Source organism: Chrysemys picta, chromosome 9 (genome assembly GCF_011386835.1).
Source record: "Chrysemys picta bellii isolate R12L10 chromosome 9, ASM1138683v2, whole genome shotgun sequence".
NCBI lineage: Eukaryota > Metazoa > Chordata > Testudines > Emydidae > Chrysemys > Chrysemys picta.
Window position 1 is genome coordinate 8,973,311 of NC_088799.1, and position 27,845 is coordinate 9,001,155.

Consider the following 27,845-nt stretch of genomic DNA (forward strand, 5'->3'; position numbering starts at 1 on the left):
CTGCCTCATGTAATGATGCGCTGCCTGGGTTGTCAGCAGGACTAGCACCTGGGATCTTCAGTACCCCAGCACCGAACTCTACAGCTTGAGCTAAAGGACTAACTTCATTATCTAGTAGCAGTATTAACCTGTTATCCCATAGCGGACCATCCACTAGAGCAGCGGTTCTCAAACTTCATTGCACCGTGACAAAAATTACTACACGACCCCAGGAGGGGGGACCAAAGACCGAGCCCGCCCGAACCCCACCACCTGAGCCCCGCCATGAGTGGGGGGCGGGGGGACAAAGCTGAAGCCCAAGGGCTTCTGCCTTGTGCAGAGGGCATGTAACCTTAGCCTGGGCAGTGGGCCTTTGGCTTTGGCTTCAGGCCTGGGAGATGGGGCTTGTGCTTTGGCTTCAGACTTGCTGGGGCCCATGGCCAACACCAACCTTGCAACCCCATTAAAATGGGGTCCCGACCCACTTTGGGGTCCCAACCCACACTTTGAGAACCCCTGCACTAGAGGGAGACGTGACACCCTTCACCACTATGTTACTTTCACCACTTCAGAGCATGGTACCCTACACTAAGAAATACCATTGAACTGTGAAATAACCAGCTCTGTATAATGCTGCTGCTGTTCCAGGCCATTGAGAACTTTGCCATGACGGTGAAAACGACAGCACAGATGCTACAGACCTTTGGAACGGACCTGGCAGAGACGGAGCTTCCCAACGATGTGCAGTGCACGGAGGAACTCCTCTCCTCCCACACAGAGCACCACAACAAGCTGAAGGTGAGTAATGCTGCGTAACAGCCCTGCTCCCTGGTGCCATGTAGGATTTCCCAACAGCAGGTGTGCTCTCTGCATTGATTCAGCCTTCACTTGCTCCAGGGAGGAGTGAAAAATAAAGTGCCATTATTTTTTCCCCACTTGCTACATAACTAGTAATTACCTAATGCACTTTAGGAAGCTACAGAAGCCGGCATTAAATTAATGCTAGAGGCTGGCCAATAGATGTGCTAGAACAAGAGTCCTGACTTTTTGGGGTTGCCTGGTAGAGGACTGGCTGTTCCTGTCTTGGTTGAAGGCAGAATGGGTACGAGTTTTACCTCGTGCTGTAGAATGGCTCTAAAAGTCGGTTTTGCCTCGTTCCTTTCAGATGGCAACGCCTGGCATTAACAATCTCACTTACCACGTTATGGTGGAGTGGTCTAAGAAATACCCACGCTCCCTGGCTATGCTAGCTTCTTTCAGGAAACCTGACAGCTCAGAGCAGGTGTGGATGATGTGGAGGTAGAAAGCACCAGTGCTTCTCTACTCCAGCACTGCCATTGTTATTAACACCAGGGCTAGTGCCAGAGGTGGAGAGTTCCCCAAAAAAGGCTGATACAGACGAGGCCCCTCAAAACACACAGTCACATCCTGGCAGTGTCATCCGAGGCCTTCTTTGGTGGATAAAGTGTGTAGTTTACTGTGTGTGTGTGTGTGTGTGTGTGTGTGTGTGTGCGCGCGCACCCGCGCACATTCGTTCATGTTCCAGAAGAGAACTTAAAAAACAAGGTCTTGTTTGCTGTGTGTACTCATACAAAGGGTATGTCTACCGTGCAATATACGCCTAATATACGTTGTTAGAACTCAGATGAGCAGATCTTGGTTTGTTAACCTAAGGCTTGAGCATCTACACTCGTTTGTAACCCCAGCTTAGGAATTGTTGAACCCCCCGGTCCCAGCCTGGGGCTCCAGCACCTACAGTACATTATGCAGCCCGAGTCCAACCACCTGTATCCCAGAATTCCTCCCAATATGTGGCCACTCTAGCTCTTAGTTCGTGGTGCAGTGTGCGAAAACTTGACTGTCCAGAGGACAAAGAAGGTCGACCCATGGGATTGTGGGATGCTTTTGGCAGACTCCCAGAGCGTGAGCCCAGGGGGGCTGTGTCTACACTGCAAACCAATAGGACTTGAACCCAGGGTCCCAGCTTGACTCAGGCTCAGACCCTCCACCCATGTAGGGTCCTGGGACCCCGAGTCCGAGCCTTGAGTTAGAGCGATTTATGAGTGGATGTAAGGGGGGCTAGGGTTGAGCCTGAGTTTAACTCCTGGACTTACACTGCAGTATAAATATACCCTAAAAATCCCATGGTAGAGTTCTTAAGAATAGGGTTTTCTCCCTGGTATCTTGGGCCCAAAATATCCCTTCTCCCTGATAAGATGAAGTACACCAGCTGCTGTCCTATCCCCTAGGAAGATGCATATCAGTGGGGCTACGTGTATAAAGGACACAATCCCATGTGCCTTCAGCATGCAATGATGGCTCTCAGCACATGGCACGATCTGACCCATAGTTTGTAAAGTGCTTTGGGATCCTTGAAGCCGCTGCGTGTTGAGGGGGTCTAAGCTGTGAATGCACCCAGAGGCTTTGTAATGGGCACGTGCTCTGTAGATTTAAAACACGTATACGTAAGCGTAGAATATTACTAATTATTCTTGTTCTATTGTACATTGAACCAGAGTTTTCAGCACAGACAAGTGCAGGCTGCAGCTGTAAATGTTTGTGCCGCATCTCTGCTGAGCGTGAAGCTTAGCTGGGCGATGCAGATTGGGAACTGGATGGCACTTGAATGTTTCTGAATGGTTGCTACAGTTGCATCGATAAGGGTTGAAACGCCCTCCCTGCACATCAATGCACAAAGGTTAAAACCACAGGAATGTGGCTGTTATTGCAGACCTATTGCACTCTTACGGCAAGCCATGAAGTCCACTTGCTGGTGGGAATTCTCGGGAACCTAAATCCCTGTCTGCCAGGCCACACGCGTGGTTGGGGGATGCCTTAAAATTCAATGAGATCCTCTCTCTCCTTGGAGTTGAACAGAATCATTCTCTCGCTGCATTTCAGCTCTTGCATTCTGAGTGGATTTTTTCAGCTGTTGGACAGGTCCATTGTGTGCTTTCGGGCTTTGCAGCTGCACCCACTGGACTGCCCGTACCACACCTTTCAGGAGATTCTGATAGGATCTTGGGCAGATGCAGCTGACTTCAAAGCGGTGTTATTGATAGAATAGGATGAACAGGAGTCTCTCTCACTAGCACTCCTACCATTCGGCAAACCTAGAGCTGCAGAAATCACTGACTACACTCCTGCCACCGAATTCACTCTATATTTTCCACTGTTTTTCTTTGTCCTTCCCTTGCATGTTTGTCTGAGGGCTCATAATAACATGTAGATTTAGACAGCGCTTTAGCTTTTCAAAGCATTGAGCAGACAGAAACTAGTTAATAGGAAGAGTTGAAATTAGGAGACTGGATATTGTTCTTTTTCGCCTGGATCTATTCTGTCCGTTGGCTGGGACACAACGGCGGTGTAGTGCCAGACGGTGCTCCACTGAAATCAATGGGGGCTTTGCCATTGACTTCTGCAGAAGCAGGAGCAGACCTTAATTAGTCAATGTGCTGTTGAGATGGCTGTGGCAGAGGTAACTGTACTAGAAGGATGCTAAATAGTTATTTGAATGAACTGAAGTGAGCGTCCTCTGCTGAATTGCATTGCCTTCTCTTGGCAGCCTTGGAAGTACAGCATTCTAAAATCAGTCCTGAAGTCAGCATGGAATAGCTTGATGAAAGCTACGGTTGCCACCCATCTGGTTTTCACCCGGACAGTCTGGGTTTGGGCTGGTGTGTCTGGGTGCCATTTGACAAGCCCTGAGGTCTGGTTGTTTGTTTGTTTTTCTCTTTGGAAAAGGTGGCAACCCTAAGCGGAAGGAAGGAGGCAGCACACCAGCTGCCACCGCCGTCTCCGGGGCCAGGTTGCTCGTGCAGCTCGCGGTGTGCAGGGGCGGAGCTTTGGGGGAAGAGGCGGAGAAGGGGGTGGGGCCTAGGGGAAGAGACAGAGAAGGGGGTGGGGCCTAGGGGAAGAGGCAGAGAAGGGTGGGGCCTTGGAGGAAGAGGCAGGGCAGGGGTGGGGCCTCGAGGGTCCAGTTACCAGCCATTAGAAAGGGGGTAACCCCCATGAAAGCGTAGGGTCTGATTCACAGCCCAGTGAAGTCAATGGAAAGACTTCCACTGATTTCAGTGGGATTTGGATCAGGCCCTTATTCTGGGGATAATTAAAGATGGGAGCATGCCAAGTAAGGTAACTCAGTGTCTCAGGAGCTCTGCTGCAGAAAGCGGAGGCAGATTGCGTCAACTAAACTAATTCAGATACATAAGCGGAGGAGGAAGATCTATTATTAAAATTTTGTCTGAAGGAGGGAAGCACTAAAACGAAATTGAATTTTTATTAATTCACAAAAATAGATGAAACAGCTCTCAGCCATCTTGCTATTCCCTCTTCCTGGACTCCTTCCCTGAGCTCCCTCTAGTGTTCTCAAATAGCTATTGCATCAGCTCACTCCTGTTCTGTTCAGTTAGCATTGACTACAGCATCCGCCACCTCCGACGATTTAAAATGAAGGTGACTTTCCTTTGTGCAGCCCAGCTCAGCCTGAGAGTGAGACTGAAGCCCAGTGAGACAAAAACTTATGCAAATGTAGCAAAGACTATTTAACGGAAATCCTCACAAGACTTCAAAATGCGTTTCAGAGCAATTTTATGCTCTAGTTCCTTACCGTGCCATCCCACACAAAAGGAGCACGCTATAATTCAAACCCAGCCACAGCCGCAAATTGCACAAGGCCACCGGGGTTACCGAATCAACTTCCTTTTAATCTCTGGTCAAAACAAACTTTAAACAACTACTTACTTAGTGCCTCTACTTACCATCCACCTTGGGTACTTATCTGGCCCCAATTACCACAGTACCTGAGCACCTCACAATCTTTAATCTGTTTATCCTCACAGACCCCCTGTGAGGTTAGGGCAGTGCTCAGGGTGGATTTGATTTAAACCACTAGTCAGGAAGACTCGATTTAATCATGGATTTTTATGGAAAAGTGCATTCTTGTTAGTTGTTATAACCTTAATACATATTCTTCACAACTCATACATAGATAGACGTAGGTTTCATTTTTAGAAGGTACACACTATACATTTTTAAAGTGATTTATTTTGAAAACTTTTCAGATTATTTGTACAGCTATATCAGAAAATGAATCATTGTTTAGTTATTTCATTTACCAAAGGTAATTGAAGCAGATAGTTCACCTCCCAATAACTTCATAAATATCTCCAATTCAACAGGTTAATCATTCATATTTGGAGGATTTTCTTGCCATGCTGTATTAGAAGTAGAACGTCACCAGACAGACATTTAAATTATTTTATTTAACTAAAACAACAATGTTATGTATTCTGGATTTTTTTCTTCAACAGTAAACATATAATATTTTAACAAAACAAGCATATAAATTTTGGAATTTAGTTAAACATTCAAGTTTTTTAAAATCAGTTTTGTTTTTGTTAAAATTGTTTTTAACTAAATGAAATATTAAAAAAAAAATTAAATTGACTATGTCAGTCAGGTCAACATGAGAAACTTAAAATATTGGCTTCTTCAGCTAACTCAGTCGTCTTCACCTTCACTTTCCTGTTTGTTCATAGTCTGGAAAAGAAAAACAAGCTTTCCTGCTTTTTCAAGTCCCAAACGATTTCTCAGTTTGGAATGAATTAGTCCAAAGGAAGAAAATATTCTTTTTACACTGGCAGAAGAAGCTACTGCTGTGAATTATCACTTCAACAGTCTCTGAATCCAACTGCTTAAGTGACTTCCACCAGTTCAGTGGTGTGACTTTCTTTAAAACATCATCAGAAAACATATATTTCTTGTATGGTTCTTATTCCCAAAGTGGGTCTCTTTTACGGCCTGCTGCCATTATCGGTTTTCCCTTCTAGCGAGAGAATGGTAGATCCAGGAGCGGCGCCAGGGTTTTTGGCACCCTAGGCAGGGGTCCTTCCGCGCTCCCGGTCGTCGTCGGCAATTCTGCGGTGGGGGGTCCTTCCGCGCTCCCGGTCTTTGGGGCACTTCGGCGGCGGGTCCCAGAGCGAGTGAAGGACCCGCCGCAGAATTGCCGCCAGAGCGCGGAAGGACCCCCCGCTGCAGAATTGCCGCCCCCCAAATCCTGGTGCCCTAGGCAACCGCCTAGGTCGTCTAAATGGAAGCGCCGGCCCTGGGTAGATCTCAAATCAATGAAAATTTTTTCACTTGACCAGAGCACGGAGAGTGCTACACTCAGAAAGACCTCAAGACTTCTGGAATATGCTGCTCAAACAGTTTCACTTTTGTTTCTACTGCCTGTCCCTCCAGTCTCACATTTATTTCCAGACTTCTTCTCCTTGTCCAGATCTATTCCGCCCCCAACAATCTTCTATTCATTGAACTTTTTGAAACTTTGCACTTTTAGAGAGAGATAAGAGATTGACTCTGTGTACACAAATTTGCAGAGGGACAATAGAGTTGAGGTCTGTTATTTCTCACCTCTGTATATTATTTATTTATTTAAAACATTTTTGTTAACAAGCATGTTATCTCTGGAGACACAAATCCACAGTTTGAGAACTGCAAAACTAAGCATCTCTGATGGTATCTTCTAGACTGAGCACTGAGTCCCATTGGGTAGATAGAAAGATTAACCTAAATAATCCATACTAGGGTTACCACATTTCAATCCTGTAAAAAGAGGACACTCCACGGGGCCCCGGCCCAGCCCCAACTCCGCCCCTTCCCTGCCCCCAGTCCCGCCCCAACTCCGCACCCAGGGTGACCAGAGCAAAAAAAAAAAAAAACGGCAGCAGAGGGAGGCCGTGAGATGCAGGGGGAGCGCGGGTCAGGGGTGAGTGAGTCCGGCCTGGCCCCGAGCGCAGGCAGGACTCAGGCGTGGTACCTGGAGGGAGTGTAGGGGGGCGGCGGCTGTTCCTTCTCCCCACCTGGGCAGCCGGACTCGGGAGCAGCCGCTGCTGCAGCTCCCACTGCCGCGGAGAGAGGAAGTGGCCAAGCACGTGGCGCTCGGTGGCTGGGGCTCTGGCACTCGGGCCCAGGCCTGCTGTGGGGACCCAGCAGCGCGCACGCTGCGCCCAGCCCCTGGCCAGTCGCGTCTGGGCTGGCTGCCCAGCTGGTGCTATCCCGGGGCGGAGGCATCGGCAGCCTCGTTTGTTCCCCTGCGGGACCCGAGCGGGACGGGGGGGCTGGGGCCTGCTGCTCCCACTCCGGGGACACCCGCAGGATTGCACCAGCTGGGTCCCCGCAGCAGGCCCGGGCTCAGGGGGTTCATGCCCTGGGCGCCAGAGCCGCAGCTACCGAGCGCCACATGCTTGGCCGCTTCCCCCCGCGGCAGTGGGAGCTGCAGCAGCGGCTGCTCCCGAGTCCGGCTGCCCAGGTGGGGAGAACGAACAGCCGCCACCTGGCCCCGGAAAGTTGGAGCCCGGGGAGGAGGCAGTCCCCTTACCATGCCTCCCTATTTTCCCGGACATGTCCTGCTTTTTGTAAATTCCTCCCGGACGGGGATTTGAAGACCAAAAAGCCGGACATGTCCGGGAAAAAACGGACGTATGATAACCCTAATCCATACAGAAGCCCCTGGAACCCCATAAAATTGGGCCCCTAATCCATGAACAACTGGAACTCATTTGCAAAAATTTTCTTAAACATTACATGAATATATTGTCTCATACTATAGAATTAGAATTTATAATCCCTATTCCATGATGAGATATCTTGAGCTGTATCTTATTTAAAACTAGGGTTACCATATTTTGTGCCTCCTAATGGAGGACACTCCCGGGGGGCCCGGCCCCGCCCCCCGCCCCCGCCCCAACTCCGCCCCCTCCCAAAGTCTCCGCCCCCTCCCCTGCTTCCCGCGAACATTTAATTCGCGGGAAGCCTGAAGCAGGTAAGGGGGGGTGTGTGGGGGGGAGGAGGCGCGGCCCCGGCCGACCACCCCCAGCTCCCGGCTCCCCGACCCCGGCCCGGCTCCCAGCCCCGCGGGCCCGGCCCGGCTCCCCGAGCCCGGCTCCCCGAGCCCGGCCCGGCTCCCAGCCCGGCTCCCCGACCCTGGCCGGGCTCCCAGCCCCGCGGGCCCGGCTCCCCGGCCCCGCGGGACCGGCCCGGCACTGCGACCCTGGCCCGGCCTGGCCCCCGGCCCGGCACCGCACACCCGGCCCGGCTCCCGGCCCGGCACCATGCCCCCGGCCCCGCGACCCCGGCCCCGCACAAAGAGGCCCCGGCCGAGCCTCCCGATTTTCCCGGACATGCCCGGCTTTTGGGGATTTCCCCCCCGGACGGGGATTTGAGCCCCCAAAAGCCGGACATGTCCGGGAAAATCCGGACGTATGGTAACCCTATTAAAACCATCTTTAGATAAAATGCTTTTTGAGGAAAAAACCTATCAAAAAAACCTGATTTAAATTAAAAAAATCCGATTTTTTTTATTAAAAAAAAAACCATTGATTTTTATCCACCCTGGCAGTGCTATTATCCCCATTATACAGATAGGGAACGGAGGCACAGAGACACCGTGACTTGCCCAGGGTCACACAGGAAGTCTGTAGTGAAGCAGGGAATCGAACGTTGGTCTCTAAGTCCCAGGCTACCCCAGGGTGTTCAATGATCACTCAGTGCTTAAGGTACTTGCAAGAGATCTGCTTTATTCTGGGTCCGATTCCAACTGGCTGTGCATAACAATACTCTGTCTGGAAAACTCAGCCCGAAAGATAGTCCCCAATACCCCACTCCCTAATCCTTGCACCATCCTTCCTCTCTTTCCTGCTGTGACGGGTTGGATCACAGAAACCCCCTTGGGAGCTGCCACCCAATGTGCAAAGACTACCCCTGCTCCTGTTTTCCCTGCCAGCTCAGGACTCCAGCACCCTGTCTTGCTGAGCCAGACACTCCAGTCTTGCTCCAACACAGACCCAGGGTCTGAATCACTCGCCCCAAAGCTGCAAGTTTACCTGAAAACAGCTCACAGAAGTGTGCTTGTCTTTAGCACTCAGATGCCCAACTCCCAATGGGGTCTAAACCCAAATAAATCCGTTTTACCCTGCATAAAGCTTATGCAGGGCAAACTCATAAATTGTTCGCCCTCTATAACACTGATAGAGAGATATGCACAATTGTTTGCTCCCCCAGGTATTAATACATACTCTGAGTAAATTACTAAATAAAAAGTGATTTTATTAAATACAGACAGTAGGATTTAAGTGGTTCCAAGTAGTAACAGACAGAACAAAGTAAGTCACCAAGCAAAATAAAATAAAATGCGCAAATCTATGACGAATCAAACTGAATACAGATAATCTCACCCTCAGAGATGCTTCAGTAAGTTTTTTCTCAGACTGGACACCTTCCAGGCCTGGGCACAATTTTTTCCCCTGGTACAGCTCTTGTTGCAGCTCAGGTGATAGCTAGGGGATTCTTCATGATGGCTCCTCCCTCCCTTGTTCTCTTCCACCCCTTTATATCTCTTTTGCATAAGGCGGGAACCCTTTGTCCCTCTGGGTTTCCACGCCCCCTCACTGGAAAAGCACCAGGTTAAAGATGGATTCCAGTTCAGGTGACATGATCACATGTCACTGCAAGACCTCATTACTCACTTGCCAACACACACATATACAGGAAGACTCACAGGTAAATACAGCCATCTGCAGACAATGGGAGTCATCAAGATTCCAAACCATCCTTAATGGCCCACACTTTACATAATTACAATATGCCCTCAGAGTTATGTTTTGTATTTCTAGTTTTAGATACAAGAGTAACATTTCTACAAATAGGATGATCACACTCAGTAGATTATGAGCTTTGTAATGATACCTTACAAGAGACCTTTTGCATGAAGCATATCCCAGTTACATTATATTCACTTATATTTTTATAAAACCATATAGACTGCACAACGTCACACCCTCCTCCTGAACTTACTGCCAGAGACTTGGACACTGACCATGGCGGAGGCAGTATACCTAAAATTCGTTTTTGGGCTCCCCTATGGGGCAGACACTCCTGTGTCCCCCAAAAGGGAAAGAGACCCTGATCCAGCTGTAGGCTCACGGCTACCAGCTATGAGAGACCTTTCGCTGGCCAGCAAACCCCCCCCCCACACACACACACTCAGGTTGGGTTTGCTTCCAGCTAGAGTCCTTGGGATTTGTTCCCACCGCAGCAGTCACCAGGACCCCAACTTTCAGCTCCAGGATACATGTCTCTGTGCACCTCTTCCACTCCATTACAGCCAGGTCATGCTTCTGGGTCTTAATTGCTTTGTCTCTTAAGTCCAGGTTGGTGGGCAGCCTTTTCTTTTTCCAGGCCAGTCTTTTCCCTGGCAAATTGTACATCAATTTCCATTTGTCTTCCCTTGAGACCATCACTCAACGAGCTGGGATCCACAGAGAACCCCCTCCTGCCAGAACAGGCACCCCTCCCCTCCTGTCTTGCTAGGTTAGACACTCCAGTCAGCTTCAGCACAGACAGAGGTTGGGCCACACCCATCTACAGTTCACTGAAACTGAGATGCACTCAGCTCAGGGGCTTCTTAGTTAACAGAGACATTCCCAGCGCCCATTGTTCAGTCTTTTGGGGCAATTTGCAACTTGTGTAGTTTTAGCTTCTTTTGATCTTCATTCTTACTTATTTTGCTTCCTTTTCTGTCCCTACTTCCCTTTCCCGAAATAAGCAAACAGAAAATAACAAACCAGTAACCACTTTGTCTGTTCTCCAGCCACCACACTTAAAACTCACTTAAAATCACTACCAGTATCTCAAAGCAATCAGCTGTGCACAGACCCTGCTCGACTACGCCACTGTGACGGGTTGGATCACAGAAACCCCCTTGGGAGCTGCCACCCAATGTACCAAGACTACCGCTGTTCCTGTTTTCCCTGCCAGCTCAGGACTCCAGCACCCTGTCTTGCTGACATCATTACTCACTTGCCAGCACACACATATACAGGAAGACTCACAGGTAAATACAGCCATCTGCAGACAATGGGAGTCGTCAAGATTCCAAACCATCCTTAATGGCCCACACTTTACATAATTACAATAGGCCCTCAGAGTTATGTTTTATATTTCTAGTTTTAGATACAAGAGTGGTGCATTTCTACAAATAGGATGATCACACTCAGTAGATTATGAGCTTTGTAATGATACCTTACAAGAGACCTTTTGCATGAAGCATATCCCAGTTACATTATATTCACTTATGTTTTTATAAAACCATATAGACTGCACAACATCACACCTGCCCTTACCCCAGGCTGGGGATTCAGACCCTGGCATTGGTTGAACTTCTTCTGTGGATGGCATTGTAAGCCATCTGCTGTGGCGTAGCGAACAGCGTTCAGCAGAGTTCCATTGTGCGCTAGGACATCTCAGTGGTGACATTTTCCGGCCCTATAAACTGTCTAAACTACAAATCCGAAAGGGGTCGTTTTCAGTTGGAGGCCAAGAAATTATATTTTCAAAATTACTTAAAAATATTTAGTTTAGAAATGGAAGGACGGTTCTTACTGATTGTTTCCTTTTTTACAGCCAACTTAGGGGTGTGACTCCTACCATTTTAGTGTTAGGGTTTTTTCATATACCTTGGGGGACACCATGATCAAAGCCAAGCATAATAACTGCAGTTATTAACCATACCTATTTATTATTGAAGAAAGGAAGAGAAAATGTTAAACAAAACTACAGAAATGACTGAATCCAAATGATAAACTGGTTTACCTCTGTTATTTTGTTATGCCTTTTTGTGGAGAATTTTTAACAGAGCTTACATTTTTGTGAGTGGGCCCACTTGTGGTAGGGCCCTTTTTTTGGTAAATTGAGCCCAGGGTTTGATTTCCCAAATTATTGAGAGTCCATTCTTGGTATTTTGTAGCTGCTTAACTGTTTATAAATGGGCAAAATAATGTGTGTAAAGGAAGGTGACACCTGTTGATTACTGGGGATAACAACAGAGTATAGATGGGCAAGGTTAGCAATCGTAACTAATCGGATGGTTGCCATATGTGAGGTTAGGAAGGAATTTTCCCCCAGGACAGATTGGCAAGTGATCTTGAGGGGTTGCACCTGTCTCTGCAGCATGGGTCACTTGCCAGGATTATCCGGGTATAGCTCATTTAATCATTTGTGGGGGTCTTGAGCACTGGTGCACCTCAGTCCCACCTATTCTCTGCCTATGCACAGAGTAATCTAGTCTCCCTAGTTAATCTAGTGATCTGCAATACTTCAGTCTAATTCTGATGGTTGGGGTTAGCGAGTGGGTGCTGGGGGGTGTTAGTGCCCTGTGATATATAGGAGGGCAGACGAGATGTGGTAGTGATCCCTTCTGGCCTTAAACTCTATGACAGAAGGAGCATTTTGGCCAGTCACAAACCCAGAAAACTCCAGAATTATTCTGTCCCTCAAGAGACACCAAAGTCATTATTGTCACTGATCACGTCAGGTTGCATCTCTTCGTTTCCAGGCAGGTCACTAAATGCAGCTTCCTCGTCAAGCACCCCTGCTTTGTTCCAATGTTCAATCCCTACAAAAATACCCTCCATTGGCAATGGCAGTGCTTCTCCTTTGAGAGAGAAAAATAACGACTTAACCTGGGATTTGGTAAAACCTTATTTGAACTGGTGCGTTTGTTTGTTTGCTTGTCTCTCTCCAGGATGAGCTGAAACTAGCGGTGAAGCAGGGCGCCACACTACTGACGTGTATTAGAGAGCCAGTCACGCGGAGCTCCGCTAGCAAACTCAGTCCAGACGAGCTAGAAAATGTAGCGACGGTGGAAAGGTTGGTGAATTGGGATTACATCCTCCAGGTTGCTAACTGACCCCCCCTGAAACGTGCAAATGTGATTTGAATCCTAATTTGAATAATTCTTTGTAGGTAGTTGTAGGAGCCATTAACTGGTGAAACTAACAGGGCCAGTTCAAAGAAACCTTGAGCCTCCTTGGTCTTGTTTGGTGAGGTTATTGACTACAAGGCCCAAGACTTAATGTGCAATCTTACTCTCCACCTCCTACCCACACATACACTCTCCTAATCCAGGTGGGAGAGGGGCGTTCCTGCATGCGTGTTAAAACAGAATGTGTATGTGTGTGTCAGTGGGAGCATTCAGTGGATGGAGGAGCTCCCCTTAAACAGGGATGTCATCGGTATCTGGAATGGGTCCCGGCTGAGAAAGCCATCTCAGGTCAGACTGCCCAAACTGGTAGTAATTCTATACTTAGATTTAACCAAGCCAGCAACAAACACGTGTTTCTGGACTACTATACTAGTTCACCAGGAAGCCACCGGCAGTCCCCTTAGGCCCTCCAGCCTATATTACCACCCAGATAAACTAGACTTCTGTGGTGAAAGATTATTAAAACCCAAAATCACCACACATTAGGTTCTTCCAATCCCAAAGGATCGGTCACTCAGCCCAGGTCATCAGATGCTCAGGATCTCACCAAAGACAACGCTGCCAGCCAATTACTTCAGTAACTAACTCAAGTTTATTAGCTAAGAAAAGAAATGAGAGTTATGCAGAGGTTTAAAGCTGGTAAGTTACATTACAGGTGAATTAAAGGTTGTAAATCCAAAATGCTAACAGGGATGTTATATCTGGTAGATTTTTATATCTCTGGATTTGCCAAAATAGTATTGGGGACCTCAATCCTTTGTTCAAAATTTTGTCAAAGTTCATCAGTCCAGAGATGTGGGGGGAAAGATGTAGGGGGGCAACTTTTGTTCTTGTCTTTTATATCTTGACCCCTCTCCTGGAAAAATACTGGCTGCGTTATGGAGTTAAGCAACTTCATGATGTACATGCTGGGCCACCAGTTCTTCGTATGAATTGCAAATTTTGTTTGCACCTTTTGCGTGCTATGTACTGCTTACGCTGTCTCTGAAATGACAGGCAGAGGCTCCCGTTCACAGCTCCTTTTGTTATTCCTGAAGGACTAACCTGGGGGTGTTTCCCAGTCTCACCACAAGTTTGAGTTACAAACACGCAGCAAAGTTTCATAACGTCACGTACAATGATGATACACACATCTAAACAGGATGATAATACTTAGCAGATTACAACTTTTCCGATGATACATGACAAGGCATACTTTGTCTAAGATTTACCACAATTTTGCAACAGCGGTGACCATATTAGTATAGATGGTCACCTTCCCTTCTATACAGCATCACAAGGGGTATGGAAGAATCTGCAACACGCCTCATCCACAGCTTCAGTCAATTTGGATATGTCCTCCCTGATCCCCCAAAAGGGCTCTGTTTAGTGTCATGGAGCTGACAGTCACTGTGCAGCAGCTTGTAATACACACCGTGCTGCAGTGGAAGTGAAGCACTAAACATCATGCAGCCACTTCAGCTTGTCCCAATTGGGGTGAAGCAGCGTTGTCTGGGATGGCCCTGGAAACTAGCAATGCTGTGAAATGCCGGTTATGCCTAGGTTTTTCTGCCGTTGAGGGATTGTGTTCTGAGAGAGTGAGCCATAACATAGAGTCAAACTGTGCCTATGGGAAATATATCCAGCATTCCTTCTGAGAGTGGGTAGAACAGTGCATAGAACGTGTTTCCTTGCATTTCAGTTTATCCTTCAGGTTACATTAAATACATAGGGACAAATCTTGGTTCCCACTGAAGCGTCTGGCAAAACTCCTGCTGGCTGGCTTGCTGACTTGCCAATGGCGCTGTATAAGCTCTCTGTACCTTGGTTTGTAGGTGTTCTGCCTCAGTGTCAGGGATTATTGTTTGACGTCTCCTTTAGTGTGACCTTTAAACAACTGGCTTATGCTGGGCTGTGGGCAAAAGATGGTTGGGGAATTTTCAGTTGACTTCTGCTCACCTCTCAAGTTAGTGTGGTCAACAACCAACCTTTGAAAATTACAGGCACTTGCTGCAAAAGCCAAAAGAACAACAATATATAAGCAGAGCACATTACTACTAGTCAAAGTTTCATGCTAAAATAGGGGGCAAATTGCATGTTTAGAGAATCAGCTGATTGCATCAGGGGAAGGAAGTTTTTCACACCATGCCCCTCCTACAGCATTGCACAGCAGACCAGCGATGTTAACTTACAGTACTTGCCCTAGGAATAGTTCACTGCCACAGGTAAGATACTGGACTTGATGGAGCAGTCTGGAATGACAAGCTAGAGGCGCCTACTTTAAACATTTTTTAAGTGAATGAGTGAAATTTACACACTTTGCACAAAGGTGGAATAAATTAACTTTGTTGAAGAACTAAGTGGAAACTGGGAGGGAGAGAGAATTCACCCCCAGGCCCACACGCTGTGCATGGAACAGTTCTGCAGCTGCTACTCTAGCCCAGAAAGAGGGACTGCAGCTGCATTCCCTAGGTAAGGGTTTGTGGCCACTGGATCCAAGTAGTCACAGACTCATTGGTCCCCTCCTCCTCCTCCGCCCATTGCAAAACTTCATTCCACATTGCTTCTCCAGAATCAGCATGAATCCCAGCTCTGCCTCATATGTGTGGTTAAGAGTCTTGTCTGCTCTGCTTTGGAGACACCTTCTGTAATCCCTAAATACCTGGCTGAATGTCACCTTCTCTGCATAACTAGCTAACTAAACAACAACGCACTCAGACATATCAAGTGATTTTCACTCTCCAATTAATTTCTTAACAGGTTATTGGCTCAGTTGGATGAAACAGAAAAGGCTTTTGATCAATTTTGGTCCAAACATCACCTAAAACTGGAACAGTGCCTGCAGCTCCGACACTTTGAACATGATTTCAGAGAGGTAGTTTTGCTTATTTCTTAAATATAGACTTTCTTTTCTGGTAAATCATCTCAAACGTTTCCAGATAGCTAGTCTAATCAGTGTATATGGTTCGTCAAAAAAAAAGACGTCTTTATAATGAAATAGGAACCAGATATTCTAAAATGAAACTCCAACCAGATATCACATGGTATCTCAATAAGCCACAGTAAGAAAGGAAGAATTAGAATGATACACTACTTAGTAGAATTATTGGGTAGCCTCATGCAAAGTATTAGCATCTTGATGTTTGATAAGGAGCTGATCCAAAGCCCATTGAAATCCATAGAATTCTTTCTATGGGCTTCAACAGGCTTTGAGTAAGGCCTTAATTGCCAAACTAGAGATGGATTAATGCAGAAATGCTTAGGTTCCATGCCCTTAAATTTGAGTGGCCCCGACTCAGTAATGCATCAAGAACAGAATGGCAAGTGGGCAGTGTTGTGCATAGCTGGTTGCAGTCCTCTGCCGTGGCATAGAGCGGCTTTTCTATTTAGAAAGTAGCTCAAAGGCTTAGTATTAGGTGGAGGACCAGAACCAAGACGAGGAAGCAAAATGAATACCTTGGCAGATGGGATAGATGTGTGGGAGGCAGACTGTCTGAGAAACAGGCGCTAGTCTGGGAGGAAGAGTCAGTCCAGGGAAGGATGCAAGCATCTCTAGCAGGTACAGATGGGAGTAGACTACGTTTGCCTGTTCATCGTATGTGACGTTTACCATCGAATACAAGCCTCTCATTAATCTGGTGCACTGAAACAGGGGCTTCAGATCCCAGTTCAGCAAAAGCCTGCCAAGCTCCCCTGCTACATAAGCACTCTGAAAGTTATAGGAGTAGGTTTATTAAAGACCCCAATAATCCTTTGAAACACCCGATCGATTTTAGGCTAGATCGATCTCTTCCAAATGTTGGCCATAGTCCAGGGTGGACGTTGTCAGTTACCAGAGTCCTTCAGCCACAGATTGGACCGAGCGTGTGTCCCAGTAGAGCGGGCAAGAAAACGTCTGTCAAAATTATATTTTGATAAAAAATGCCAGGGGGAAGGAATGAGCAGGAAGCTACGGCAGGTGATCCAAAGGAGCATTTCTGTGTGGCTAAGCCAGTAGAAGCCATGTACTAAGCAAGTCTCAAGTGGAAGCTGCTCCATCCTTATAGGGTCCTTGCACGGATTCACTAAATGATTGAGTAACATGGTAATGCTGCACAACCAACTGGCTAGTGTGTCTACCACCATCCTCCACTGGATGGACTAAGAATTGCTTAGTTTCTTTTTATCATAGGCCCTGTACTGCTAATAACCAGGGCCGTCCTTAAGTATAGGCGGCTGCATAGGGCACCTGAAAATTTGGGGTACCCCTGGGTCTTGGTGTCCACTGTTCTGCCTCTTCCTATCCCTGTTCTAATCTGACCCTTCCTGCAGGCTCCCACCACAGCTGGCTGCTGCAGCCTGGTGAGTCTTCCTCTGGAGGGAATCTAGTACTAAAGGGCTGGTCTACACTGGGGGGGATCGATCTAAGATACGCAACTTCAGCTACGAGACTAGTGTAGCTGAAGTCGACGTATCTGAGATCGATTTACCTCCCGTCTTCACAGCGCGGGATCGACGGCTGTGGCTTCCCTGTCGACTCCGCTTCTGCTGCTCGCTCTGGTGGAGTTCCGGAGTCGAGGGGGAGCGCGTTCGGGGATCAATTGATCGCGTCTAGACGAGACGCGATAAATCGATCCCTGATCGATCGATTGCTACCCGCCGATCCGGTGGGTAGTGAAGACGTACCCTAAGAGTGAAAAGGCATTCAAGCCTGCTAGACCTATTAGCACAACATTTAAACTGTTAAAGAACCATTAAAGGGGTAATGAAGCCATTTAAACAGGCATTTGCCAATCCCCAGGTATATACTGTCAGGGGTTGGCTACACCACGGAGCTTTTAGCGACAAGGCTGTGTCGACACAGCTTGTCGCTAAAAGTCAGCATGTGTAAACGCTCTTTTTTGGTACTTTGTCGGCACTTTTGCCAACAAAATACTCCAGACCCACGAGTGGCATTAGATTTGTCGGCACGAGAGCACTCCTGCCGACAAAGCCGCGTTCACACTGTCACTTGCGTCGGCAAAACTTTTGTCTTTCGCGGGGGGGCTTTTTTAAGTACTTGGGAAAGACAAAAGTTTTGTCGACAACTTGGCAGTGTAGACAAGCCCTCAGTTTCTGAATATTACTGACAAAAACAGTTGTGCATTACTATAATATTTACTCAGAACATGCTAGTCTACAGGACCTTAGTTTAAAATTTGCTTTAAAAATATTTCATTAGTGTGTTGCTGAAGTTTATAAAATCACCTCTCTAAAAATCCTTGCATAGATTTTTAGATCTGAGTATTCATCTTTAGCCTTAAATGCTTGGATCTTCAGACATACAGTTTTTTAAATAAATCCTTCAAAAGACCACCCTTATCTAAAATACATATGCGAGCCCGGGTTGCTGTCGGGCATAGGGGCATTAGTTTAATAATATTGCATAGGGCGCCCTAAATCCTAAGGATGGCCCTGCTAATAACTCATGAATTTTCTCCCTTACAGGGGCTGGTGCTTGTGGAGCAGGAGGATTGAGTTCTATCACTGCTGTTACCATGACGTTCTGCGTGCCCGTGGTGTACAGCATGGTGATAGCCATAAAGTCTTAGGGGGCTGTGGATTTCTTATAAAATGAGGCTATTTGTGTTTCTTGTAGGTAAAACTGGAACTGGATAATCTGATGGACGCGCAAGCTGGTTTCACAGATATTGGAGACAGCATGACTCGAGTGGAGCACCTCCTAAAGGAACGGAAACAACTGGAAGAGAAAGGACAGGTTTGCACTTTACTGGACTTTATATTTCAGTTATTGTAGATTGCTACTAGTAGTCACTTGTAGGACTTTGTCCACACACCACACTTACTGTTCTGTGCGACACCACCAGAAAATGCAGTTACATACTACTGAGTAGGTATGTTTACAAAGGGACATGTCATGAGCTCAGCCTTTTAAAGTTTGGATCCAGATGTCAACTAGTCCAACCTCCTAGGGTGTTACGATCTGGCAGTTTGATTTGGTCCATGATAAATATAGGGGCCACTTGCAAAATCCGCTTTTGGAATTCAAACACTGATAAAGCTCAGGAGGGTTTGGATCTGAGGTTTTGGTTTGGGTTCATCTCTTGGAACTTGAAAGCATAGAGTGAGCAAAGTTTGAAAGATTCTCCGGTTAGACATCTTTAAATGTTGTTTTATTAGAAGTCAGTATTGTCTGAGCAGCTATTTCCAGCAAGGGATTCAGCATGCATTAAACAACCTTTCTTTTCCAGATCTTTTGGCCTTATAACTCCATCAGTCAGCTGTGATGATCAGTAGGTTTGCCGTCATTAGGAAACATCAAAGAAATGAATCAGTTAAATAACATCAAATTCACATGAACAGCTGCAGAAGCACAAGATGATCTTGTGTCTAAAGTGTACAGCTGAGATCCAGTAGACTTAGATTTTCTTCCTGGTTCTGCCATGGAAGTCTAAATGAGTCCAAACTGGCATAGCATGCACCTTCTTCCCGCTCTCCTCCGTGTGTAATTTATTACACCAACTTAGACACCACATATACTTACTGATGTATAACTTGCACCTCTTAAACATCACCTCTGAGCGTAGCCCATTGAGTCTGAATTGGTGTAATGTACACAGTGAGGAGGGAGAAGTAGACATAAATCATAGGTACCGACTCTATGAGTGCTCCAGGGCTGAAGCACCCATGGAAAAAAATGGTGGGTGTTTAGCACCCACCGACAGCCCCCCTATTAGCACCTCCCCCCAGCACCTCCCGCCCGCTGGCAGCCCCAGGAGTGGAGGTGGGGCAGGGTGGAGTGGTGGTGGGAAAAGGCAGGGCGGGGCCGGGCCTTGGGGGAAGAGGTCGAGGGGGCGGGGCCTTGGGCGGAGCACCTCCTGGCACATTAGAAAGTCGGTGCCTATGGCATAAATTACACTAACTGAGAGTCCCTTAGATTGACTTCTGGATTTAGCCTAGAGAGTCAACTACACATCTGTAAGGCAACTAAAATAAGCCAACCTCACATACTATGAAGTCAAGTCTTCAAGGCAGGTGTGAAACAATACAAGGTGTCATCCAAAAGAATGATCCAACCTGCAGCTCTAGGCTTCAGCAGAAATTCTAGAGGAGCCATCTAGGCTGATCCTTTAGGGTGTGATGGTTTTTCATTTCTTCTTGTTGTTTGCACAGGAACCTTTGGAAAAGGCCCAGTCACTAGCTCTGCATGGAGACCAGCTCATCCAAAACAACCATTACGCAGTCGACTCCATTAGGCCAAAGTGTGTTGAACTCAGGCGTATCTGCGATGACTTTACCAATGAGACCAAGAAGAAATATGATATTTTGGGAAAGTCCCTTGAGCTGCATAAGCAGTTAGACAAGGTAAGCAAGTCTTCATGTAGGAAAGCACTAGTAATGCTAAATGAAAAAATAATGGGTTAAAGGATCACATATTTGGGGTTAGAGAAAAGCATGTTCACTATTTCCCCCAATCAGCTACTATGCACAGCTGGGGGAAAATAGTTGTGGTATCAGCCTCAGAAAGAGGAAGAGAGAATGGGTAGCATAAAAGAGAACAGTGGTTTCCCTGAATTATACAGTTAGGAGGATTAGAACTAGGGTTTGAGGTAAAATAAGAAGTCATCTAAACCTAAAACATGGACCAAGCCTCTGTTGGGGCTTGCCAATGATCAATTCACTGCTTGTTACATTTTCAAGCTCCTCTACACTTCCATGATCTGGCTGGAATGGGAAGCAGAAATGCTCAAATGCCATGAGAAAGTGACTGGTCTTGTGGTATTTTCAGCCGGATTTGAGGCAGGAATGACCAGAAAACCTATTTGTGAGATTCCTAGCCCAGTTTTATAGACCAAAGAGGTTTGGGGAGTTCAGATAAGGTTCAGTTATCTATCTGGACTCATAGGTACTTATCTGAACTGAATGTTAAACAAAGCGAGACGGCACTAATGAAACCCTCTGGCCTCCCTTATGAATCATCTTGTGCTAGTGCCAAGGGAGATTTGAAGCAAATACTGTAACCGCCTTTGCTATCTGGGCAGATTATTCTTAATTCCTATGTTGGGCCAACAACCTCATTGAAGTCAGTGGGTATGACAGTGAATTCTGGCCTGCTGCTCTTTACATCTATAATATGATGGGAGGTGAGGGTGCTCAGCACGTCCCAGGACATGATCAGCGCCTCACAGGATGGATCTGTAAATTTAGAGATTGTTTTACAAATCTGGGCTCAGGTACAGGGCACTGTTAGTATATGTAAGGATATTCCTGTTTCCATTGGATGAGGACAGCCGTGGTCAGATGGACTGACCACAATGCTGGGTGACAGGACACTGGGCTTCTATGTCCAGATCTGCCCCGGTGTGACTTTGGGGTCCTGTACTTATCTGCCTTTGTAAAGAGCTTTGAGGCCGGCAGGTGAAAGGTATATATGCCTTATTAATGGGACAAATTGCTATTGGTGATTGGGAATGCAGAAAAAGAGGTTGCTACAAGAAGATCTAGGCTTCATCTGGAAAGAGATTCCCGAGGAAAAGCTACAGACGTGTGTGCTGGGAACTTGTCCTAGTCGCTGCCTCCTGCTCAGTGCACTTAGCTTCTACCATTCCTTAGCCAATTCCACATGGGGTGGCAAGCCTGGAGAAGTGCCAGGCACAAGAAGGCGCCGAGGCGTCACTGCGTGTGCGGCCATAGGCATGAGCGTGGGAGTATCCCTTGGAACTGAAGTGCACCGGGCGATTAAACTCTGTGCTTGTCAAATCCAATCTGTTGTTTCATGGATGACTTGGTCTAAGTGAATGGAAACCCCTCAGCCAGCAGAGTCTATCTACTGTATCAGCTATTTACCCTATTAGCATAAATCACTGCTATCAAGAAAAAACAGCTATTCTCTCTACTACTTCACATACAAGCTGTGGGCTGGAGCTTACCAGGGGCCCAGCGTTCTCAGCTCCCAATAGCAGGAGGTAGCCGTGTTAATCTGTATCCACAAAAACAACAAGGAGTCCGGTGGCACCCTAACATATGTTAGTCTTTAAGGTGCCACCGGACTCCTTGTTGTTTCAGCTCCCAGTGACTCATTGTACAGAAGAAGTGGGGTTTTTTTACCCACGAAAGCTTATGCCCAAATAAATCTGTTAGTCTTTCAGGCGCCACTGGACTCCTAGTTGTTTTTATTGTACAGAAGAGTATGTCTGGTTGCTTCAAGGTATTTTTCAAGTAACACAGTGTTCAGTATAGCTACTCAGACAGTACGCAATCTGATGTCTCAAGGAACCGTACAGTTTAACAGCCTATGAAGGTTTAGCTGTTGTCTTGAAACTGCGAGTTTATAATGCAAACATTTGACTCCCTCGCTTTAAAATCAGTTTGGCTTGAAACTAGGTGCACAACTTAAGCCTCAGCGCAGTTTCTTTTCTTTTGCACAATAACTTAGTGTTTTGGCAGCAGTAAAGATAGGATGTTGGTTTTGTGACAGGAGACACCTGGCTATGTTAACAGTGTCGCAGACATGTTTTGGGGTAGCAAAAGGATCTATTTTTTAACATGGTTCTGCTGTTTACAAAAATGGAAGGCCAGTCAATTATTTTAAATAATGAAGTCATCAGCAATAGTGCAATATTTTAAAACCGGTAAGGAGGGAATCAGAGTTGAGAGTCAATTTATCCTCGGCCTAGCCTGTTGTGAAGGTGGATTGCTGAAGGAACTGTCCTGAGACCCCTCAATGAGGCGGCACAACAAAGTGGATTAATGATAGAATGACAGACACTAGACTTTCTTGCTTTTGTTTAAATTCAATACAGTGAGTCCCATTCTGTGCTGGCATGCAACTCCATTGAAGCACAGTGCTGAGTCAGTGGGGTTACACTGGGTCATATTTGGCCCCATAGACTTTATTGTAGCTCCTTGTTTTTAATGCACACTGCATCTTGAGAACTGCTCACAGCCTTGACTCTCTTGTACCAACATGGGCATGTGGGTGATACTGAAGAGTGTTATTTCTGTTCAAATATGGGCAAGAACAGCAGTGTTGAAGCCTCAGACTGTACCATTATTACAAAGTCCTAATGGCTCTGTTTTCGTCTAAAGGCGAGGCAATGGTGTGAAGCTGGAATCTACCTCTTAGCTTCTCAAGCTGTGGACAAGTGCCAATCACAAGAGGGAGCTGAAACTGCGCTGTGTGACATAGAGAAATTCCTGGGAACCGCTAAGGAACACCAGTTGTCTAACCCTAAGGAATTCTACAACCAGTTCGACATGATTCTAACCCCTGAAATAAAGGTAAAGCTTGTTGAATTTTTACACTGCCAGGTTAAACTTCCTACAAACCAGCAGTGAATGTCAAAATACACACTTCACATATTAACTCATGGCTTCTGTTCAGATGGAAATGTGAAAGGAGATCTGATAGCAAACTATTCACAAATGTGGGCACTTGGGGCAATGGCCTTTACTCATACGAGTAGTCCTTACCATAGGCGCCAACTCTGTGGGTGCTCTGGGGCTAGAGCACCCACGGGGAAAAATTGCTGGGTGCTCTGCACCCACTGGCAGCTCCCCGCCCCCCTGCCCCAGCTCACCTCCATCTCTGCTCCGCCTTCGCCTCCTCCCCTGAGTGCCCCGTGGCTCCCCCCAGCGCTTCCTGCTGCGAAACAGCTGTTTCACGGTGGCAAGCGCTGGGAGGGAGGGGGGAAGAGGCGGGGTGGGAATTTGGGGAAGGAGTCCAATGGGGCAGGGAGGGGGCAGAATTGGAGGGGGACTTTGGGGAAGGGGTTGGAATGGGGGTGGGCCGGGGCCGCGGGGGGGTTGAGCACCCACCGGTGCCATGAAAAGTTGCCGCCTATGGTCCTTACTCACACAAGGAGTCCTTTGGGGTAGCACCCTGAAGCCTGGGTCAGGGATTGTGTGGAGGGAGGTACTCAGTGGGATTACAGTGCCTGCAGACAGCAGTTGCTGCACTACTCTAAGACAGAATGCAGGGTGTGCTACTGCCGAATGCTGTTAGTCTGAGGTTTGGGTGCTAGGGTCCCCTCCTAGGGTTCTGTCCATTTGTGAATGACATCTACTCCCCATCTGTTCTGCCGACAGGCCAATGCCCAAAAAGTTCTACAAAAACTAGAAGACGTGCAAGAAATGTTTGACAAGAGGCAAGTGAGTTTGAAGAAGCTGGCAGCCAAGCAGACTCGGCCGGTACAACCTGTCGCCCCGCATCCTGAATCCTCCCCCAAGCGAGCGTCACCTAAGAGCACCAGACCCGCACCATTAGGTAAGCCTCAGAGAGAAGATTTTCAGACACACACCCATTCTGTTCTCACAGTTCTGTTCAGTCCTATGACCAAAATGAAAGCGTATGCTTGAGATTCAGTGTCAGCACCCAGGCGTCTTAGTCAGCTGTGAAATATTCATGCGCCTGCAGCGATAGGTAAGGGCGAATCGGGTTATGGATCTACCGAGAAAACTTCCAACTCCCTGTCACAGGGCAGGATTCCCTCCCACTGCACTCCATGTTGTACACAATCCTCACATGCTCCAGTGGCAAGTTCAACACCATGTGTGTTATTTACAACATGCTAAACCAGTGCTTGTTCCCCACAGCATATGACTTTTACCTTCTCCCAGACCCAGGGGAGAAGGGGGGAGAACTCTCATCTCCCTGAGATTACACATCCGAAGAAGTGGGCTGTAGTCCACGAAAGCTTATGCTCTAATAAATTTGTTAGTCTCTAAGGTGCCACAAGTACTCCTGTTCTTTTTGCGGATACAGACTAACACGGCTGCTACTCTGAAAAAAGCTCACCTTAACTGATCACTCTCCTTATAGTGTGTATAGTAACACCCATTGTTTCATGTTCTCTGTGTGTGTATATATATATCTTCCTACTGTATTTTCCACTACATGCATCCGAAGAAGTGGGCTGTAGCCCACGAAAGCTTATGCTCAAATAAATGTGTTAGTCTCTAAGGTGCCACAAGTACTCCTGTTCTTTCTGAGATCCTGAGCTTCTCTGGGCTTCCCTTTCAGCCTACCCCTCTCTTACCTCTTCCTGTCTCCCTTTTAACGCTCCTCAGCTGAGGAGTTGAGTCCACTTGTTGATTGGTTAATCAACACCTGGTACTTAAACAATTATCTCATCACTTTGGCTCACATGGAGACACTTACCAAGTGCACAGAGCAATGAGTCAGTCTTAGGCTATTCTCACTCTGCCAGTTTCCACATTCCTGGAAAGTTTCTTTGGCCTAGTCTTCACTTACCGGCTGGTCCGGCGGCACGCCATCGATGTTCTGGGATCAATTTATCGCGTCTGGTTAAGACACGATAAATCGATCCCGGATCGATCCCGGAAGTGCTCACAGTCGGCGCCGGTACTCCAGCTCGCCGAGAGGAGTACGCGGCGTCGACGGGGGGAGACTTCCGGCCGCATCTGGACCGCGGTAAGTTCGGACTAAGGTACTTCGAATTCAGCTACGTTATTAACGTAGCTGAATTTGCGTACCTTAGTCCGAAGTCCGGACTAAGTGAGGACCAGGCCTTTCTTTTAGTTAAGCCCCTGCCAGAGATGGTCTGTCCCTCAGAGGGACTCATCTTCTACTCTTTATTCTTCCTTCCAAGTGACCACAGATGTCTAATTGTTCATTGAGTATGTGCAAATTATTCACATGCATTTCTGCTGGTAAAATTGCTTGTAAATTCTTAGCTTTAAAATCACACTATCCCACAGTCAGGCAATGCAAATGTTAAGGCTCCAGTAACAACCTTAACTCCTGTGCATCGCTCACATGGAGTATTTTCTACTCCATTTTCTTCTGTATAATCCTCTCCTCCTCCTCTGGGGTGGACCTTGAATAGTTACATTGAGGTAAAAACTACCTCTGCCTTGTCTCCACTAGGATTTGCAGTGAGGGAGCTGACTCAAGTTAGCTATCTCGATGAAAAAGAGCAAAGGGATGGTTTTTTATTTTTTTCCAGTGAAGACGTAGCTTAAGTCGACTCAAAATAACTTAGGCTACGTCTTCACTGGGGCAGGGGGGGGGGGGGGGGAGAAGGGAATCGATTTAAGATATGCAAATTCAGCTATGCGAATAGCGTAGCTGAATTCGACATAACCGAGCCTACTTACCCCGCTGTGAGGACGGCGGCAAATCGACCGCCGCGGCTCCCCCGTCAATGGCGCTTACTCCTACCTGCGCTGGTGGAGTACAAACGTCGATTCGGGGATCGATTGTCACGTCCCGACGAAACGCGATAATTCGATCCCCGAGAGATCGATTTCTACCCGCCGATTCAGGCGGGTAGTGAAGACGTAGCCTCAGTTTGTGTCTCGGGGGCCCCCTTTTTAACAGAGCCACCCTTTGGGCCCTGTAAAGAGGAATCTCACTATATTTTAAAAATGAAATCTAAGTCTCTAGCAAAGAGCCTTAAAAGTGTAAATTGAGGCTTGGTGGACACTACAGAGTTAGGTCGATGTAAGGCAGCTTACGTCAACCTAATTATGGCAGCGTACACACTACAGACTGGCTCCCACCGATGTAAGTGCCCTACTACAGCGACATAAGAACTGCACCTACACGAGAGGCGTAGGGCTTATGTTGGTGGAGTTAGGGTGATGCAGGGTCCATGTAGACACTGCATTACTTACATTGGCTGTTGGCTGTCATTCCTGTCACTTTCACCGCTACATCAAGAAAGCCGGGCTGTAACCAGGGCAGATGGTGAGCTCCAGCTAGAGCCCAGCTGCTCCCGGGTTCCCCACTCCCAGCTAGGGTGCACGCACCCCACTTGGAGACCAGCTGCCCTCCGGCTCCCGGCTCCCAGCCCAGCTGCTGCCCAGGCTCCCCACTCCCGGCTGGCATCCTGGAGGCTCCTGGCTCCCCGCTCCCTGTGGGGAGCCTGGCAGCTGCACTGAGGATCCTGGCTCCCTGCTGGGAGCTGCCTGGACTCTGAGTGCAGATCTCCACTGGGAGCCCGGCTACGGCAGACAGTGGGGAGCCAAGAGCCTGGGGGGGCGCAGCCAGGCTTCTGGTAGCGCAGAGCTGAGATCCTGGAGAGGCGATGAGAGTGTGGAGCCAGGAGCCGCCAGGCAGCACAGGGAACCAGGAGCCTCTGGGCATCAGCCCAGATAGCAGCAGGGAGCGGGGCAGGTGCAGCCCAGCTTGGAACGGGGAGCCTGGGTGGGTAGCTGGGCTAGGAGCCGGGAGCTGGAGGGCAGCTGGGCTCCGAGCAGGGTGGGCACAGCCCAGCTGGGAGCCAGGAGCCCAGGGGCAGCCAGGCTCTAGCTGGAACCCCCCACCCGCCCTGGTGACAGCCCGGCTTTCTTGTCAATTTCACAGCTCCAGGATATAACCGTGCAATTGACAAGAATGACAGCCAATAGCCGCTGTAAGTAATGCAGTGACTACAACAACACTGCGTCACCCTAACTCCACCAACATAAGCCCTACGCCTCTCGTGGAGGTGCAGTTCTTATGTCGCTGTAGTAGGGCACTTACATCAGCAGGAGCCAGTCTGTAGTGTGTACACTGCCATAATTAGATTGACGCACGCTGCCTTATCGACCTAACTCTGTAGTGTGGACCAAGACGTAATTTTACTCCCTTCCTATCAGCACCTTATAGTCATTTCCAGAGCGCACACAAACTGTACAATTTTATAATATTCCAAATGTACAGCGAAGCAGAGGGAATTAAATATATATAACAAAGGACATATTTTCTTTGCAGATGGTGTAAATTACAACCCTTTAAATAATCTGGAGCCTTTGTTCATGAGGGCCATCTGATGCCATCAGTTCTTTACACAGAAAGCCAAACTGATTCTAGAATGTGGTTCTGTGGATTTTATGTTAGAGCTCAAAATACAACTGATTAGACAGAAACATACAGATGACTATTGAACCCTGTGCATAGTGTTGCAAATGATCAGCAAGCCCAAGTTATTCACAAATATTTCTAGAACTGTGATATATTGGGGAGATGTACAGTGTTCACTGGTCCTGAAAGTCACACTACCACCTCCCTCATACTGGACCAGGGTAGTGCTACTCAGACGATGATGCTCATATACTACAGTGATCAGAGCTAGTTAAA

The 27,845-nt window shown here is 47.5% G+C and overlaps 1 protein-coding gene across 7 annotated transcripts in view; it reads left to right on the forward strand.

Annotated features, from left to right (window-relative positions):
* Positions 1-27,845, forward strand: part of MCF2L2 (MCF.2 cell line derived transforming sequence-like 2) — a 312,498-nt gene that overhangs the window by 123,193 nt on the left and 161,460 nt on the right. For all 7 annotated transcript variants that reach the window (XM_065557695.1, XM_065557694.1, XM_024107391.3 and 4 more), the window contains 7 exons: positions 628-777; positions 12,563-12,687; positions 15,542-15,656; positions 18,399-18,518; positions 19,934-20,125; positions 22,850-23,041; positions 23,849-24,026. In XM_065557695.1, coding sequence (XP_065413767.1) covers positions 628-777; positions 12,563-12,687; positions 15,542-15,656; positions 18,399-18,518; positions 19,934-20,125; positions 22,850-23,041; positions 23,849-24,026 — 1,072 coding nt within the window. The remainder of the gene's footprint in view (positions 1-627; positions 778-12,562; positions 12,688-15,541; positions 15,657-18,398; positions 18,519-19,933; positions 20,126-22,849; positions 23,042-23,848; positions 24,027-27,845) is intronic.